Here is a 17,042-nt window from a genome sequence, read left to right as displayed (position 1 = left end):
TAATAAAAGTACTGCACTGCAAGGAAAGAGATAATGGTACCATGGGCTATTTGGTACATACCTGGAATATTACTTTAAACAAAAGGGAAAGACAGAATGATCAGAGACATTAAGTAACTGGAACCATCAATAGAAGGGTGACAAATTTGGTGAGCATCTTGGAAACCATCTCAATGCATCGTGAGCCACTGAAATTTTGAAAATGGATTCATGGCTTCTCATTGACTTTAACACTGTTATATCTTGGGTCTCAGCTCATTAAGTTCAACTGCAAGAGGATGCCCTTCACCCCACTTTCATTACATATATCCATTTTCTAAGTTCTCATTTTGTTACCTGCATCTCTCATTAGGGTTTCCAATAATATATGATTTTATTGTTAGTCTGCAGTATAAACTGCATACTATATATATATTATATACTATATATAAACATGTTAATGTTTATACTTCAGTGTCCCAAGGAGACTGTAACCTCTGAGGTGTGGGAGATCACAATGCAGTCAGTTGCTGAGGAATCCACCTCTTTGTGAAAGCTGGACAGTCATCTTGCTAATTTTGCAAAAACTGCAGTGAGTTTTCTTGAAGCTGGGTTTGTAACTCAGTAATGCAAATAAGTCTTGTAGGTTAATACATTTCTTTCTTATGATCAATTCTTACTATTAGTAAGGGGATTGGGTCAGGGCAAGTAAATGTTAGTGTGGTGAGAGGAATGTGTTAAATGTGTTATCATGTTCTGTTTTTATATATTGGTGGTTGATATATTGGTGGTTTTATTTACTGGTAGTTTAATTATCAAATTAAAACCTTCTCAGGGTTGTTGCAGACCGTAGAGGTTGTTGTAGATAGTCTCACTCTAAAAGAGAGAGTTCTTCGGCACTGCATTTGGATGCCTTCTATTCCCTTTACCACGAGTTCCTTTTTCCTACTTACACCTTCAGAGTCAACCAAGGAGTTTTTGCTGTCACTTGCAACATTTCCCAAGAACATTCTCCAAGGGCAACGTTATACACATAATAGGGGCTCAGTTATTGCTTGCCAAATGAATAAAGATTGTTCCTATGAAATTTCTTGAAAAAAATTACTTAGATGCAGTAAAGGGGCATCTTTTTAATTTACCAGTGAACAAAACACCTATCTCATAAAATGTCTTAACAATTCAAATTCAGTACTCTATAGAAAATACAATCTACCAGTGGTTACAGAAAGGAGGAGCTTTATCTAGTACAACGTACAGGAATTTTTGACCAAAAATTCATTCAGCAATAGTTAATTTGAATCCTCCTCATAAACCCTGCAACTCCATCACATTTTACTTTACATTCCTCTTTCCATTCTCAACTAGATTTTGAGAAGCTAATAGAAAATAATACGGGTACTACTCTCGTTAAAACCAGATACTCAGGCTTAAGATGGAAGGATGTGCCCACTTGTTTATGTCGTGCACCCCAAGTAATTACTAGTAAAAATAACTGACCATTAGATCTGAAAGGAAAAGTAAAGATTATCTGAATCATTTAGTTTGAAAATTTATTCATGATTCCCAAACCAATTATTTTCAGAGCCTGCATTGTGGCCTAGTGCTCTTTCAATGTGCTTTTGACTTGCATCAGAAAAAGAAGAAGGGTAAAACAAAAACAAAAACAAAAACAAAAACCAGCAAATATTTTGAGTACTAGAAGGAATAAGATTTTCTGCACTAGTTACCTACTTTCCCCCCCATAGATTTGCATAAGTTCTAAACCACTACACAGGAGATTAACTGAGATATTTACTTTGGGGTAATGTTTTAAAATGTGGGGAATTTAAGGGGTCCTAACACTTATGTAAGAATTTTAACTCAATTACATATTTTTGGGCCTCCATCCATCTACTCTTCCTTCTATCCAATTATCAGATCCGGAAAAGACCTTAGAACTTAATCTATTTTGTTTTACCAATAAAAAGACTGAGCTTCAGAAACAAACAAGAATTTATATTTGACAATAATCTCAGAAATAAATAACTACTATCCCTTTAGAGAGGGAGCGGTAGTGTAGTCAGAAATAAAACAATGAACTCCTGAAACCAAATACCAGGTATCCTAACACAGGATAATATAAACGATTTTCTCTTTTCAACAGCAACAAGAAATTTCAGGCCATTTTGTATACCCCGTCATGTATGAACAATTAGATAAATTACAAAACAATTACATACTGTATTAACACGCGGCTAACATAATAAAATGGTCCTCTCTCATCACGGATGGCCCTCTCTGAATTGTGAGATGCGAAATACCTAGATTTTGCAGCTACTTCCTTAATAAGCTGACATCCAAGAGTACTTCACTGAGACAAAAATGTATGTTATTTCTTTTTTAACGTCATAGGATGCTCAGTTAATCCTGAAGTAGCATAATTATTCCTTATTCTTGTTTCAAGTGATAATCTTTGCTTACCCACATACCTAGGAGGCTGGGGAGGCTCCTTCCAGTCAATGGGTATGAGGTTATAAATGCTCTCAGAAAAGCAAGCTGTATCCATGGCCACCAAAATGACTCCTTAAAAATAATCAACTTTTTTCTCACTGTACCAATATCCGTCTCTTTCTTCACGGGGTTTCCCCTTTCCTACTCTTGTCTTCTCACAGAACTAAGGTTTCTCTCTTTCACCTAATTTCCCTTTGACCTCTTCTTAGCAGTCCTCTCTTGGGAAGAAAATAAAATAGGCCTTCTAATTATCTCGGGGTTGCTTAGCGTTGTTGACGGCGTGGTTGCCTTGGAAACAGTTGCTAGGCTACGGGGAAGTGGACGGCAGCACGGTAAACTAGGTTTCCTCTCTTCCCCGTGCAGTTTTTCTGCTGGAGTTCAGTATGGAAACCACTGTTTATATGTGCCTTTGGGAATAATGAGTTGAATGGCATCCCCTTAAAAATACTGCACGTTTCTGTCTCTGCGTATTTGGAGAGAAAGATACACTCCACTAGAAACAGTACGGCAGCGCCGCCGGTCTGTAGGCGTCACACAATAAGGCTCTTGTGCGCAGGCGCCAATCCCGGCGAGGGCGGGGCGAGGCGCTGGGGCCGCGCTGAGCAGGGCCTCTGTGGAGAGCGGGCCGGGTAGGGAGGAGCCTGAGGAGCAGGGAGGATTCAGGTAGGTGGAGCGGGGGACCGAGAGTCACGTGCCCGGCGTGCGGCTGCTCGGGGCGTGGGTGTGGCGGCGGGCGCGCAGGCCTTCACCGACGCAGGCGCAGAGACCGCTGCGCGGGGCTGGGGGCGGGCCAGGCCTAGCGAAGGCCTTGGGCCCGGGCCGTGGGCGAGCCGGGTTGAGCCCTTGAGGTGTGGCACTCCGTCCTGAGGCGGCACTGGCGGCTCCTGGACGCTCCTCCCCATTTTCTTTCCTTTCCCCCCCGTCTTCCCAGTGTGATTTTCTTGGTGAGTGATTTGAGGAGAAAGAAAGGGAAACTGTAGAAGCCGGTGCTTCTTCCCTTTGCATGCCTTTCCGCACTTCGTTCCTGCCCCTGTCCGCTGCTCCGTTGTAATCTCAACTATGTCTGCGCTCGTTCTCCCCGCTGCTTCTGCCCCAGGCTGCCCGGAGCTCGCCGCGCGGCCCTGCTCGCCACCTGTGGGCGTGCGCGCCCACGCACGCCCCGCCGTCCGCCCCGCCGTCCGCCCCATCCACCTGTCGCGCCGCGGCCCTCCCCTCCACCGACCTCTGTTCTCCCGTTCTCTGTTCTCAGCCTGGTGTACCTCCTGGTCGCGCCCCTCCTCTTAGGTCTTTATCCACAGACAAGTGGACTTGATGTTTTTTAGATAAGCAGCCTAAACCAGGAGAAGGCTCTTTAAATGGGCCCTTGAATTTTTGCCCATTTTTATGGTGTCCCTTTTTGAAAATTGCCTTCTCGGGAGCGGTTTTGTTCCGTTTTGAACCGTCTGCTCTTCCCTAAACCTATTTATGCACGTAGGACTGCTGGAAGAATTTCATACAGAAGCCTTTGCGATCCCGAGTCTCTAAAAGACATTTTGGCAATATTTGGGAAAGAGGATAGTTGGTCTGAACGAAGCTTACAGAGGCCATTGCCCACAGGGAATAGAGATGGTCAAAGATAAGAACCAACACCAGTTTTGGTCGTCTCACTGCCAGGGTGCTCGGTGGAGAGAGAAAAACAGCATGATGGCTTCATTAACCTTTTAGTTCCGACTTAAAAGGCTCTGCAGAATGTGTGGGTCCTTCTCATTTGGGGCTCTTAGCGAATTTCATTAGATAAGAATAAATTTAGTTTTTTCTTATCCAATTGATCAGATTTTTTATTTTTATCCCAGGAGTGGAGCATTTTATTTCAGATGAGTGGCATGTTGGAGATGATGCTCCTGTTCTTCACATCAGATCTTCTACTTTTCAAAACATTTTTTATGTGTATACCAGTTTGTCGGTTTCCTTTCGCCTTAGACTATTTTATGTTTTGGGTTTGGGGGGATATTTTGTTTGTTTTTGCTTAGCATGTATAGAGAAAAATTCTCTTTATCCATGGCAAGATTTGAACTAAGGACTCATACTGATAATGCCATTAACCAAGTGGGTGGCCGTTGGCCAAAGCTTATACATTTTCTAATGAAGAAGAAACACTTTGGGACGCTTCATATTAAACAGTTCCTAAAAGAGCCAAAGGGCAAAGCATGATTTCTCCAATTAGTAAGTCCCAACCAACCTTAGCTAGTCTTGACTTTCTGTTACTGAATACAGTAATTTCACTGGTATCAGTATATTTATTGTGGCCTTAAAAATACCAATTTATGATCTCCTCACTGTAGTGTATTTAGTTTACAGTCATGATGAAGTTGTTAAATCATTTAGAAAGGAACTTTTTTCCTTAGATACTTCGTCTATAATTCTGCTTGCCTTTTGAAAGCATGTTTACAAAGAATATATTTCTAATTTTTATAATTACCTCAAAATGTTAGTACTGTTCAAGGAAATGTCTATTCCACTATGCCCACAGGAAATTAGTATACTGACAGAGGTCATGAACTTTTTCTGCAAACGGCTAGATAATAAATATTTTAGGCCTTTGCAGGCCAAATGGTTTTGGTCGAAACTGCTCAACTCTACTGTTGTGGCTCAAGAGCAGCCAAAGACAATACAAAACAGATGAACAAATAAATAAGCACAGTTGTGTTCCCATGAAACTTAATTTACAGAAAGCGTGGTTGTAATTTTGCACAGATTTGGCCTGTGGGTTATAGTTTTGCACAGACCCCTGCTATAAGTGGTTTGTACATACAAGTTAAGAGTTTTTTTGCTAAAGATTAATTCTAATTTACTTAGATGAATAAAATGAGGTTAGGTGGGACTATAAAAAAGACAATTTTCTAGGAAGAAAAATAACCCTGTATAAGAGATATTCTTTATAATAATATATTTTTAAATTATAGAATTAAAAAGGGTACTTAAAAAGTCTTTTGAATTAAATATTCAAGACCATTAGGGTATCTAACAGCAAAAGGGTAGCAACAGGAAAGGCTTACTCAGCTTTGGTGCTAAGATAGGGGCAAAGATGAGTGATGAACTTGTAAATTCTACTTTTGATTTAAGATCCCTCTGATTACAACTTGACACTGGAGTGTGTGGTCTTTCCGTCTTGCTTTTTCCAGGGAAGTAATTGCTGACTGACCTAAAGGCGTGTTGGGAGGATTTTTGCTTAACAGTCCAGAGCAGCAGAACTTTACCTTCCCCCTGGCTAGTTTATGTCCTAGGAATTTGCATTTTTATTATGTATTGGAAAACAATTTATTACTGTAAAAATAGTCATTTTAAGAATTAAAAAATATGTCAGGATGCCTTCATAAGATAATGGACTAGATTTAGTCATTCTTCTGAGAAATTTAGATTGCATTAATATAGGGTGACAAGCATAATCATGGCATAAATGTTTTCAGAAGTTCACTGGACCGCAGCCAGTTCTCATCATGAAATAATTTTTAAAGTGCTATGACTTATGTTTTATTTTGGAATAGTATGAAACAAATACTTTAAATGGGTGACAAATGCTAAATCATCCTGACTGAATAGGATTTGGGTAATTTCCCAGAGGAATTAGAAACTAGGTAATTTTATAATGGAATTGAAAAAATTCTTCTAGACCATTTTGGAAGTAAAAATTGGTAACAGGTATGACTTTAGTTGATTAGCAATCATCTAGTGGTGTCCTTAGGAAAACATCACTAAATAGGTTGCTGAAAATTAGTATGAATTTCTGGTTTAAAAATGTAAGTTTATTAGCATTCATAGGAAATTATTTAAAAGTGATTTAAAAAGTAATTTCTTTACTTTTTTTTTCTTGAATTCACTATTCAGTTTTGATCAGCTTGCCAAAGTAAAATTGTTAAATTTTGTGCTGTGAAATCAAAGAGTACTTGAATTATTTTGTACATGTGGACATTTCTGTTTTTGTTTTTTAAAGTTTTTGCTGTGAGAGCGACAGGCTTTTCATTTGTCTGTTTGAAGGACAAGTGTCTATTACGTCTAAAAAGTATCCAGTGGAGTTCGTGGATCAAAAAACCCCATTATAAGTGATCAGTAGGAAAACCTATTTAAAAAGTATTAATGGATAATGGAGTTGTGTAGATCTTCCGTCCTGTGAGGAATTAGAGAGTATGACTAAAATGTTTTCATGAAGAACCTGGCTCTACAGAAAACACTTTAGAACATTAATACAGTAAAACCTGAGTACTTTATGGCCAAGAGATTTGGTCTTTAAGTACAGCTTTTGTTTTTTGACTCCTTGACTTCCATTTAATTTGAAAAAGTTTTGTCCTTTGGCTGAAGAAAAACTGCCTATTCATGACCACTAGACTGAAATACATACTAAAATATAAAATAATTGAAAAAGCATAACAACATGGCTTTGAATCGTAAAGGAAAATGATATGCAGTTGATCCTCCCTTTTCACACGTTCCATATTTGTGAATTCTACTCACTAAAATTTATTTATAAGCCCAAATTAATACTTGCCAAACTTGTGCATTCATTCATGGACACACGCACAGTGGTGAAAAATTTGAGTCTCCTGATGTACGTGCTCCAAGCTGTGGTCAGGCAAGATGATGCTCTGCCTTGCTGTTTGAGCTCAAATACTGTAAACAAAAATATCCTTCTCCCATTCTAGTTAGTGCCACATTTTTCACATTTTTGTACCTCTAGTTGGTGGTTTTGCCGTTTAAAATGGCCCCGAGGTTGCTGACGTGCTGCCTAGTGTTCCTAAGGTAATTAGGCTATAATGTGCCTTACAGATAAAATGTGTGTTAGATAAGCTTCATTCAGGCTTAAGTTAGAGTGCTGTTGGCTGTAGAGCGGTAATGAGTCAACTACATATATATATATGTATAAATTATATATTAAAGATATAAAAAATATATAAAATGACTTTAAGCAGAAACACAAAACAAGCCTAGGTATTGATCAGTTGGCAAAAATGTGACTCGAGGCTCGCAGAAACCTAACCCTGTATTTCCCCTAGGAGCAATGGGACTATTCACTGTTCACTAATTCAATACTCAAGAATGATGACTTTATAGAACATAATACCATGAATAATGAGAATTGACTTTATTACCTCTTAAGTAAAGACTTAGTTTTCAGATGAAAGTTACATACTATAGATATTATTCCATCTTGTATTTTGGTTTGTTTACAATGGGTGTTGAAGCCCTAAAATTAATTTGTGGATAAAATGCTACAAAACAAAATTTAGTATGTTACTTAAAATAGAATTCATCTTCTTTATTTTATAAATATATATTTATATTTAAAAATAATATTTCTTTAAATATCGTAATATTTCTTACATATTATAGCCCTTTAAAACTGCCTTCTGCTATTTTCAGGAAGTTTTTTATTGTCAAATAATATACTAAATTAAATTAAGCTGTCATAATTTTCTATTTTTAATTCATATAAAATAAAGGAAAACTAAGGTTATAAAAGATAAGGCAAACAATGCATAATGTTTGTGTTACAGTCTTCTACTTTTAGTGGAGTTGATGGTAAGCATTGTAGCAACCAACACAAAGTGAAAAAGATCAGTTAAAAGATTTAATGTCCAGAAAAACCAACCAGCTACTCAGGTAATACTACAATTACTGCTAATACAGACATCAGAAGTTACACATTGGGAACAAAACAAGAACACACTCCTGAATAGCAGGTGAAGCAGATGGTTTTAGAAAGTGTTCCCCTTCCTCCAAGAAAACTAGCTGGTGTTAAAGTACTATACTAGAATACAGTTTAATAAAAGACATTACCAATAATGGTTCAAGTGTATACTTCTCTGATCCTGGGTTCATGGCAGGGAAAGAATTAGACTGTGTATAGCAAAACAATTCTTGATTCATGGCTAAGTACCCATATTTTCTCTGAAGGCTTATAAACAAACCATGAAAAAATACACCTAGCCTTGAGCCTAGATATTCTGATTCAATTTATATGTTTTTAGTCCATTGCCATTGAGTGATAATAATATTACCATATATGAGAATATTCTTATGTGCCAGCCACTATGATACGTGTTTTGAATTTATTATAAACTCAATTAAATAGACAAGGGGTACTGGTGTGTAGCAGACACTATATTTGCGCTTTTTACAGTAGGTATTATTACATACAAATCATGTAGTGATTCAGATGGATAAAACAACCCACAAGGGTAATTCAAGCACTCATTTCATAGCTTTAGTCCAGTGATTTAAATTTTTCTCTCATCACTAAACATCCAGTTAAGTAATTAAAATTTCAGGTGTCATTGTGAGAGATTTTGTATTTGTTCTTATTTGGTTATATTACTGTCTTTCATATTGCTTGGTGGAAGAAATTCCTTCAGTACTGTTTAATGAAATTTCTTTTCCTTTATAAGACACAGATGTTAAAAAAAAACAGTATCTTAAACTTTTAATAATAGATTTGGGGAAACATGAAAAGGGTCAATTCATTCTTTTTCTGGACTTTAAATTTTTCAGGTGGATATTTTAATAATAGACCAGTCCATGTGTGGGATTTTGTAACATTGTACTCAGTGATGATTAACTTGAAAATTTTTCTGTTATAGACTCTGTTTTTTGCAAAGATTGACTTTGCCTCAGCATCAACAAACTCTTCATCTGAGATTGGTTCCTGTGTGTCATATGGTTTACAAGTCAGTGGGAATTAAGGACAGCACATACGAGCTGAAAGGCCAAATAAGGAAATGTATTCCTTCTCTTGACAGTTCTAATTTAACTTGTAAGTTAAATTCAGTGTTAGTTTTAAAATGGTTTAAATGTTTAATTACAGAACATAGTAGTACAGATAATCAAAGTAGTAAATGATTAAAAGTTTTCAGAGCATATTTGAACATACCATCTGATATTTAATATGGCTTAGTTGCAGAAAATGTGAAAAGCCCTACTAGATGTCTGTGGAGTTCCTTTAGTCAATTTGAATGAACACTGCAACAGTTACTAAATTGCATTTTACGTATGACTAAGAATTTGACTTGTCTGGCATACATTTGTGTTTTAATGTTGAGTACATTACATCCCAAAGACAGGGATTTGAGCAATATGGGGAATTGCAGAGGTTCTTTGGATGCCAGAGTAATTATTTCCTCTCATCATTGGAAACATCCCGAAGTTTTTTGTTTGTTTGTTTGTTTTTATTGCTATCACTGTAGAGTTTGGAATTTGAGTTAAGTGTCTCCACTGATAATGTTTAGAGGACAGAAACAAAAGTGGCGGTTTCATGCAGATAAGGTTATAGATGTGTAGCCTTTGACTTTGCTGTTACCAACTTAACTATTTGCATAATATTATACCTTTCGTTTTAGCTTTTTTTAAAAGGCCTTCAATATGAAAAATATCTGAGGATGATTCTTTACGATATGCATATAAAAGGCGCATAAGAAAGAAAATGCCATACTTTTGTCCTACAGTTTGGAAAGTTATTTAAGCATTTTGTAAGCAAATATTCTACTTCCCTGTTGTGAATTTTGAGACATTTATGAGGAGCATGATAGTCTATCAGCATGTTAGTGTAACTAAAGTTAGAAATTAAATTTAAAGAATATTCAGCTTTTATGAATTGCAAGTAAATAGCATTCCAAATAATCCTTTTTTATGTGGGTTATAAACCAAGAAACAGTTTTCGTTACAGGAAAAGAAATACTAATCTGATTTAGTATGGCTTTTTTTTAAAGCATCTATGATATGGCATTTTCTGAATAAAGCATTGCCTATAGTTACAAATTTTTAAAGTTGTGATCACTCGGGCTTGAGACTGAAAAGATTATTTAAAGGATAATATGTAATATATGAGAATTTGGGTTTGAGTACTTTAAAAAATGTCCCATACATTTGAAAGATTTCTAAACTGTTTAGGTACCGTGGACATGGTTATTTTCAGTCCTCTTTGGGATTTTGAGTTTGTTGAAATTAGTAACCAAATGTCTTTTTTGTTTTTATGTTTTGAAAAGGGCTAAAGCCAGTTTTTAGGTTGACTTGGGCAGAAAAGTGAAAAGAGAATGCTCCACTTTAACCGATGTCCGCATCTGAAACAAATAGCCCAGAAATGTTTTCCCAGTATACATGTTAGAACGGATAAACATGTGCAGCTGTTTCTTTCAAGAACCCTTGCACTTGCAGAATTCAGGAAGTCGTGGCACTCAACCCACTCTCTTGTTGGAGACAAAAATATTATCCTGATGGGACCGCCTGGTGCTGGGAAAACAACAGTAGGCAGAATAATAGGTCAGAAACTAGGTTGTTGTGTCATAGATGTGGACGATGATATCCTTGAAAAAACCTGGAATATGAGTGTGTCTGAAAAATTACAGGATGTTGGTAATGAGCAATTTTTAGAAGAGGAAGGAAAAGCCGTGTTAAACTTCTCTACATCTGGAAGTGTGATTTCCCTTACGGGGTCCAATCCAATGCATGATGCTAGCATGTGGCATCTGAAGAAAAATGGGATAATTGTATACCTGGATGTACCTCTAATAGATATAGTCAGCCGCTTAAAATTAATGAAAATTGATAGGATCGTAGGTCAGGATGCTGGAACATCTATGAAAGACTTACTTAAGTTTAGAAGACAGTATTATAAGAAGTGGTATGATACCCGTGTTTTCTGTGAAAGTGGGGCTTCCCCAGAGGAGGTCGCTGACAAAGTGCTCAGTGCAGTCAAACGGTACCAAGATGTGGACTCAGAAACGTTCGTTTCAACAAGACACATTTGGCCTAAAGACGAACGGAAGGTTTCAACAAAATTCTTTAGCGAAGCAGTGATTGAGGGGTTAGCTTCTGATGGTGGACTCTTCGTTCCTGAGAAAGAGTTTCCAAAATTAAACTGTAGGGAGTGGAAAAGCCTCGTAGGAGCAACCTACATAGAAAGGGCACAAATCCTGCTGGAAAAGTGTATACATCCAGCTGATGTACCTGCTGCCAGATTGGGAGAAATGATTGAGACTGCTTATGGGGAAAACTTTGCCTGCTCCAGAATTGCCCCTGTCCGGCATCTCTCAGGCAACCAGTTCATCCTGGAGTTGTTTCACGGACCAACAGGATCATTTAAAGATTTGTCTTTACAGCTTATGCCTCATCTTTTTGCACACTGTATTCCACCAAGTTGCAATTATATGATACTTGTAGCTACTTCAGGAGACACAGGGAGTGCAGTCTTAAATGGTTTTAGCCGTATTAATAAGAATGATAAGCAAAGAATAGCTGTGGCCACGTTTTTTCCTGAGAACGGAGTAAGTGATTTTCAAAAAGCACAAATAATTGGCAGTCAGAAAGAAAATGGATGGGCAGTGGGTGTCAAGTCAGATTTTGATTTTTGCCAGACAGCTGTAAAAGGCATTTTTAGAGATTCCGATTTTGCTGGCTTTCTTATTATGGAATATGGAACAGTCTTAAGTTCAGCTAATTCCATAAACTGGGGCCGACTGCTTCCCCAAGTAGTTTATCATGCCTCTGCATATCTTGATCTTGTTAGCCAAGGATTTATTTCTTTTGGAAGCCCAGTGGATGTCTGTATTCCCACAGGAAACTTTGGTAACATTTTAGCAGCAGTGTATGCCAAAATGATGGGAATCCCTATTCGCAAATTTATTTGTGCCTCTAATCAGAACCATGTTTTGACTGATTTTATAAAAACAGGACACTATGACCTAAGGGAAAGAAAATTAGCACAGACCTTTTCACCAGCAATCGATATTCTTAAAGCTTCAAACCTGGAACGACATTTACACTTGATGGCTGATAAAAACGGAAAATTAATGACAAAATTGTTTAATCAACTAGAAGAGCAGCATCACTTCCAGATAGAGAAGATGCTAGTTGAGAAACTCCAGCAGGATTTTGTAGCCGACTGGTGCTCCGAGGGAGAGTGTCTGGCAGCTATTCATTCCACCTACAGTACTTCGGGGTATATTCTGGATCCACACACTGCTGTTGCAAAAGTGGTTGCAGACAGAATGCAAGACAAAACTTGCCCAGTGATTGTCTCATCTACGGCTCATTACTCGAAGTTTGCACCTGCTATCATGCAGGCTTTAAAGATTAAAGAAATCAACCATACCTCCTCAAGTCAGCTTTACTTGCTGAGTTCCTACAATGCATTGCCTCCACCGCACGAAGCCTTATTAGAGAGAACGAAACAGCAAGAGAAGATGGAGTACCAGGTTTGTGCAGCTGATGTGAATGTCATGAAGAATCATGTGGAAAAACTAATACAAAATCAATTCGTATAAAAAATTTTTGAGTAAAACTTTTTTTTTTCCTGGTGATAAGCATGCCATAATAAATCCCAGACATTGATTTGGAGTACAATAGCATTTTCCTTTTTTTGGTAAATATAGCTACATGTAGATCTATTATCTTTTGGAATTTCAAATAACCTGATCTCTATAACTGAACATTGTACCTGCACATGCTCCTTAAAACCTTATAATCTGGAAGTGACAAAAGGGTAGCATAGTGCATGGACCTTTGTGTTGTGCTGTGCTTTGCACTCGTGAGGGATATATCAGTTTCTACGCCCTCATCCCCACTTTTAAGTGGATCAGAATGTCTGGTATTCAACTTGGCAATTAGAATATGTAAGCGTAGTTGTTAAGTAATATATCTGTAACAGTTACTAGCTTTCTATTGACTAGAAAGACAATTTATTATTGAAATGTCTAACTTGTATGGAAGAAGTAGTAAGTTCATCTGTTAAGATAGGGCCCGGGTTTTTACCTCTCTTCCAAGTCCCATTTTGGACGACAACTAATTCTGTGTATCCTACACCATCCAAGTTAGATAAGTGCTCCGTCCTTCACTCCCCTTTGGATGGTTATAGTTAGGGTGATGTATTTTGAAAATCAAGACCCATGATTTAAATCTAGGATGTAATAACATAACTAGTTAGTAGTGGATATAGAAGTAAAATTATCTATTTCATGAGAAAAGTTTTCCAAAATTCAGAGTATTTCAATAGTCTTAATAGAATATATTTATAGTTATAGGTAGCAGTGTTTCTGTATTAGAGTCCATTCCTATATAATTCATCTGTTGTCTCTCCGATGAACATTGTCTTTTTTGACAACTGAAGTCACACACAATTGAAAACACACATATCTAGCTTTTCTTTCTTTGTAGTAACAATAATTTTAACCATGACTTACATTTGTGAATTTAGTGGATATTTTATTTCTGAATTAAAGATTGTTACTGAAAGGATCTGTAGTGTAATGGACTACTCTCAACCACAAGATGGCATTCCTGACATAATTTGTCTTTGCTGATAATATTCTGCCTCATTTTCTAAGATCTACCTCCATGAGGAAACATATTAAAAGTTGTAAAGAAAAAAATTTAATAGTTTAATGAGTAGAAACAATTTGTTTAAAAAATACTAAAAATCAAACCAATGTTGTGTTAACATTGGATGTCTGGCTTGGCTTCTACCAAGTAAGTTCTAAAACCAAAAATTGAAAACCAGAAGCAGGGACAAGAAAATAATGGAGGATTCAAAGTTCAGTTATTCACATATTTTTTTCTTTTGCTTTTAAGAATATCTGTTTAAGTAGATGACATATTTAAAAAATAGAACAACGAACAGCTAAGTGTTCACTGTATGAGAATGCACTATTCTTCTGAAAGGGGGAGCAACGGTGCTTAAAAAAAAAAAAAAAAGACATGATTTCTGTCCTCAAGAACTGTAGCTAGGGAGACCACCCAGAAGAATGAAGCCATGTACAACACAAAAGAGTGACTGCAAGGTAGTTTATGAGCAAGTAAAAAACGAGTGATAAGAGTTAAGCGCTGTAAGGATTAAAAGGAAAGGATTGCCGTGGAATAGAACAGGTATCACAGAAGACGGAGAACGTGAGGTGAGTCTTGAAGGATGGGAAGATTTTCTAGGTGAAAAGGAAGGGGAAATATATTCTAGACAGAGGCCAGGGAAACACGTAAGGTGAAATGCTGAGGACAGCACCTGCATTTATTTGTCTGTGGTCAGTTGTTTCTCTGACTGCCCCGAGCTGTCACTTGATGCCTTCATTTCTTCTCAAAGCCAGCTCTGCCCTTCCCCTTGGAGCCTCATTCAAGAGGAGCGAGCCCCCATATCTGATGTACTTCCGTTTCCCATCATCAACTGTATAAATCTGTGCCTGTTATTCTTAGCTTTCCCTACCGCCCTCTGCCTGAATGAGACCGCTCCTCCTCCTGTCAGAGGCAAACCTTCCCGTGGGCCTCGCCTCATCAGTCACCCCTGCTGTTTCTTCAGCCTCTCCCCTCTGATGGAACCTTTCTGTCATTCAGATGCTCTCTTCATATCTTAGCAAGAGCAAAACAAAATCTCTGAGAACATTCACATTTCTTCCCATCTTTTATTCCTTTACATGCAAGATCAGTGGTCTTCAAAAAGAGTTGTCTATACGGTCACCATTTTCTTGCCTCTCATTTTCTCCGTATACATAAAGTATATGTACAGTTTAAGGAGGAGTAATAGAACAAATACCCATGTACTCACCACCTTGCTCGAAGAGTAGAACGTTACTCACACCTCTGATAGCCACACGGTCTCCTCTTTGATTACGTGCACTTCTCTCCCCGAGGTAACCACTATCCTAAATTTTCATCATTCTTGTTTGTTTTTATAATTTTTCGTTGCTTAGTTTTGCCTCTTTTTGAATCTTAGGGAAGAGGAGTCACACTGTATTTTTCCATGACTTTATATTTTGCTCAAGAACTTTAAAAATCCATCCATGCAGATGAGTGGAGCCACAGTTCACTAATTTTTTTATTACTATATATATAATATTCCATTGTATGAATACCACAGTCTATCCTTTTACCAGTTAGTCGACGTCTAGCTTGTCTCATGTTTATCTGTTCTTGTATGCAGTAGGTGTACAGTTTTGTAAAATTTGTGTTGAAGACTAGTGAATATGGACTTTCAAACATTTGTTTCAAACATTTGTGCTTCTTTCCAATAATATGTAAAAATAGGTTTCATATCTTGGCGTCATTAAAATAAAAACTTGTGTTTTGTCTATGAAATGAAAAATTGTTATGAAATTTCAGGCTGTCATAATTTCTAGCTTTAACTGAGAAATGATTTTATAATGTCATAAATATAGCAAATTGAAGATTTTTGAGGAAAAATGAGATTTTAAAATTACACATTAATGGAAATCATAAAATAGGTTTCCTTCAAAATAGATGGTAGAAGGCAAATTGTTTTGTATGAGTTTTTTGTTGGATTGTAATAACAATTCACTCTGAAAACCAATCACTTGTGGCAAATACTGTTTCAATCCATTAAATAACTTATAAACCTTACATAATTCAAACTACTTAATTTTCTTAAAAAGGCTATGTTCATGTGAACTTCAAACCCATAAAAACATAAATAGTACAGTTTTTGTCACAATCCAGGAACTTGAATAAAATCTGCATATGAAATAGGTATTTGTGTGGGCCCTGTGTGTGCACTCCAACCATTAGAATCATTAGTTTTATCTCTTCAGACTTTAAAAACAAATAGGCTCTTTTAAAATCAAAGTTAGCGTAAGCTCCTCTGATTCAAAAAAGTAGAGCCAGAAAAGTTGCCAGTGTCAAGCAAAAGGGACCCGTCACAGACAAGAAACCAAATCAGCATAATGTCTAGCAATACACTGATCAATGGGCAATATTTTCATGAGAGCTCTACATCAAAAAGTTAAGTTTGCTTCCTACAGAAGGGTGCATTGGTCAATTTAGATATTTTTGTTTTCAAACCCTTTTAACTCTTTCTGAGTTCTTAACGACTTCATCTAAGTGGTGATAATTGTCTGGAGTCACTGCATTGAAGTGACATGTGCAGATGTGACACTAATTAGGTTATCATTATAGACTTTATTGAGAGTTTAGTGGCCTATGAAACACAGGCTTGCTAATGGCAGATTGAATTTCATTCATGAATATTAGGAGAGTTTATAACTGCAATTACTTAAATCCTCAATGAATTGTTTTGAGTAAATTCTCATTTTTGATGAATGAGTCCTGAAATTAGTCAATTTAATATCTCATAGTAAGTTTGATGGTATCCTTGCGAGGCTTTTTAAACAAATGTTTTGTTACTACAGTTTTTCAAAATAGAAACTTTGAGATCGATATTCTAGAGTTCATGAGAAATGCTGAAAAAAGAAAAGCCTCCAGGAGCCATTTTGAACAGTTAGAAGTTAATTTTTTTTGACAAAAAGGTATGTTCTTCACACTCTTTATGGCACAAATATTAACACATGTTAAATTTTAGTTTTATTTCAGAGTAAACTAGGCTTTTTGCGTTCGTGGTAACACTAAAATTTAATTTAATTATATGAGTAACAATAGGTTTTCTTTGAAGCCATGTAAAAAATACTGTTTTGGATATACTTGATAGCATATACCCCAGATTGGCAATTCATGTGATCTTATGTAATTTTCCTCAAAATTTGAGGACTTCTATGTTTCAAAATATTTTGTGTACAGCACTCATCTCATGTTCTTATTGAATAAATAGTATTTTG

At 36.8% G+C, this 17,042-nt stretch overlaps 2 protein-coding genes across 7 annotated transcripts in view; one reads left to right on the top strand and one right to left on the bottom strand.

Annotated features, from left to right (window-relative positions):
• Positions 1–2,948, bottom strand: part of ENKUR (enkurin, TRPC channel interacting protein) — a 24,320-nt gene extending 21,372 nt beyond the window's left edge. The window contains exon 1 of one of the 3 annotated variants that reach the window (XM_073885623.1): positions 2,440–2,948. In XM_073885623.1, coding sequence (XP_073741724.1) covers positions 2,440–2,524 — 85 coding nt within the window. In that variant the 5' untranslated portion in view covers positions 2,525–2,948. The remainder of the gene's footprint in view (positions 1–2,439) is intronic. The other 2 variants (XM_073885622.1, XM_025891951.2) reach the window with 2 other exon arrangements.
• Positions 2,319–17,042, top strand: THNSL1 (threonine synthase like 1). 4 transcript variants are annotated; one of them, XM_073885619.1, is made up of 3 exons: positions 2,319–2,342; positions 9,081–9,253; positions 10,482–17,042. In XM_073885619.1, the coding sequence occupies exon 3, from the start codon at positions 10,530–10,532 to the stop codon at positions 12,756–12,758; it is 2,229 nt and encodes a 742-aa protein (XP_073741720.1). In that variant the 5' UTR covers positions 2,319–2,342; positions 9,081–9,253; positions 10,482–10,529; the 3' UTR covers positions 12,759–17,042. The 4 variants fall into 4 exon arrangements, with proteins under 4 accessions (XP_073741720.1, XP_025747666.1, XP_025747665.1 ...); XM_025891881.2 differs by lacking the exon at positions 2,319–2,342 and adding an exon at positions 3,027–3,132; XM_025891880.2 differs by lacking the exon at positions 2,319–2,342 and adding an exon at positions 3,195–3,413.

This window comes from Callorhinus ursinus, unplaced genomic scaffold, assembly GCF_003265705.2.
Source record: "Callorhinus ursinus isolate GAN/ISIS: 27379988/994484 unplaced genomic scaffold, GSC_fseal_2.0 scaffold63, whole genome shotgun sequence".
NCBI classification, from domain to species: Eukaryota; Metazoa; Chordata; class Mammalia; order Carnivora; family Otariidae; genus Callorhinus; species Callorhinus ursinus.
This window is presented reverse-complemented; position numbering and strand designations above follow the sequence as displayed.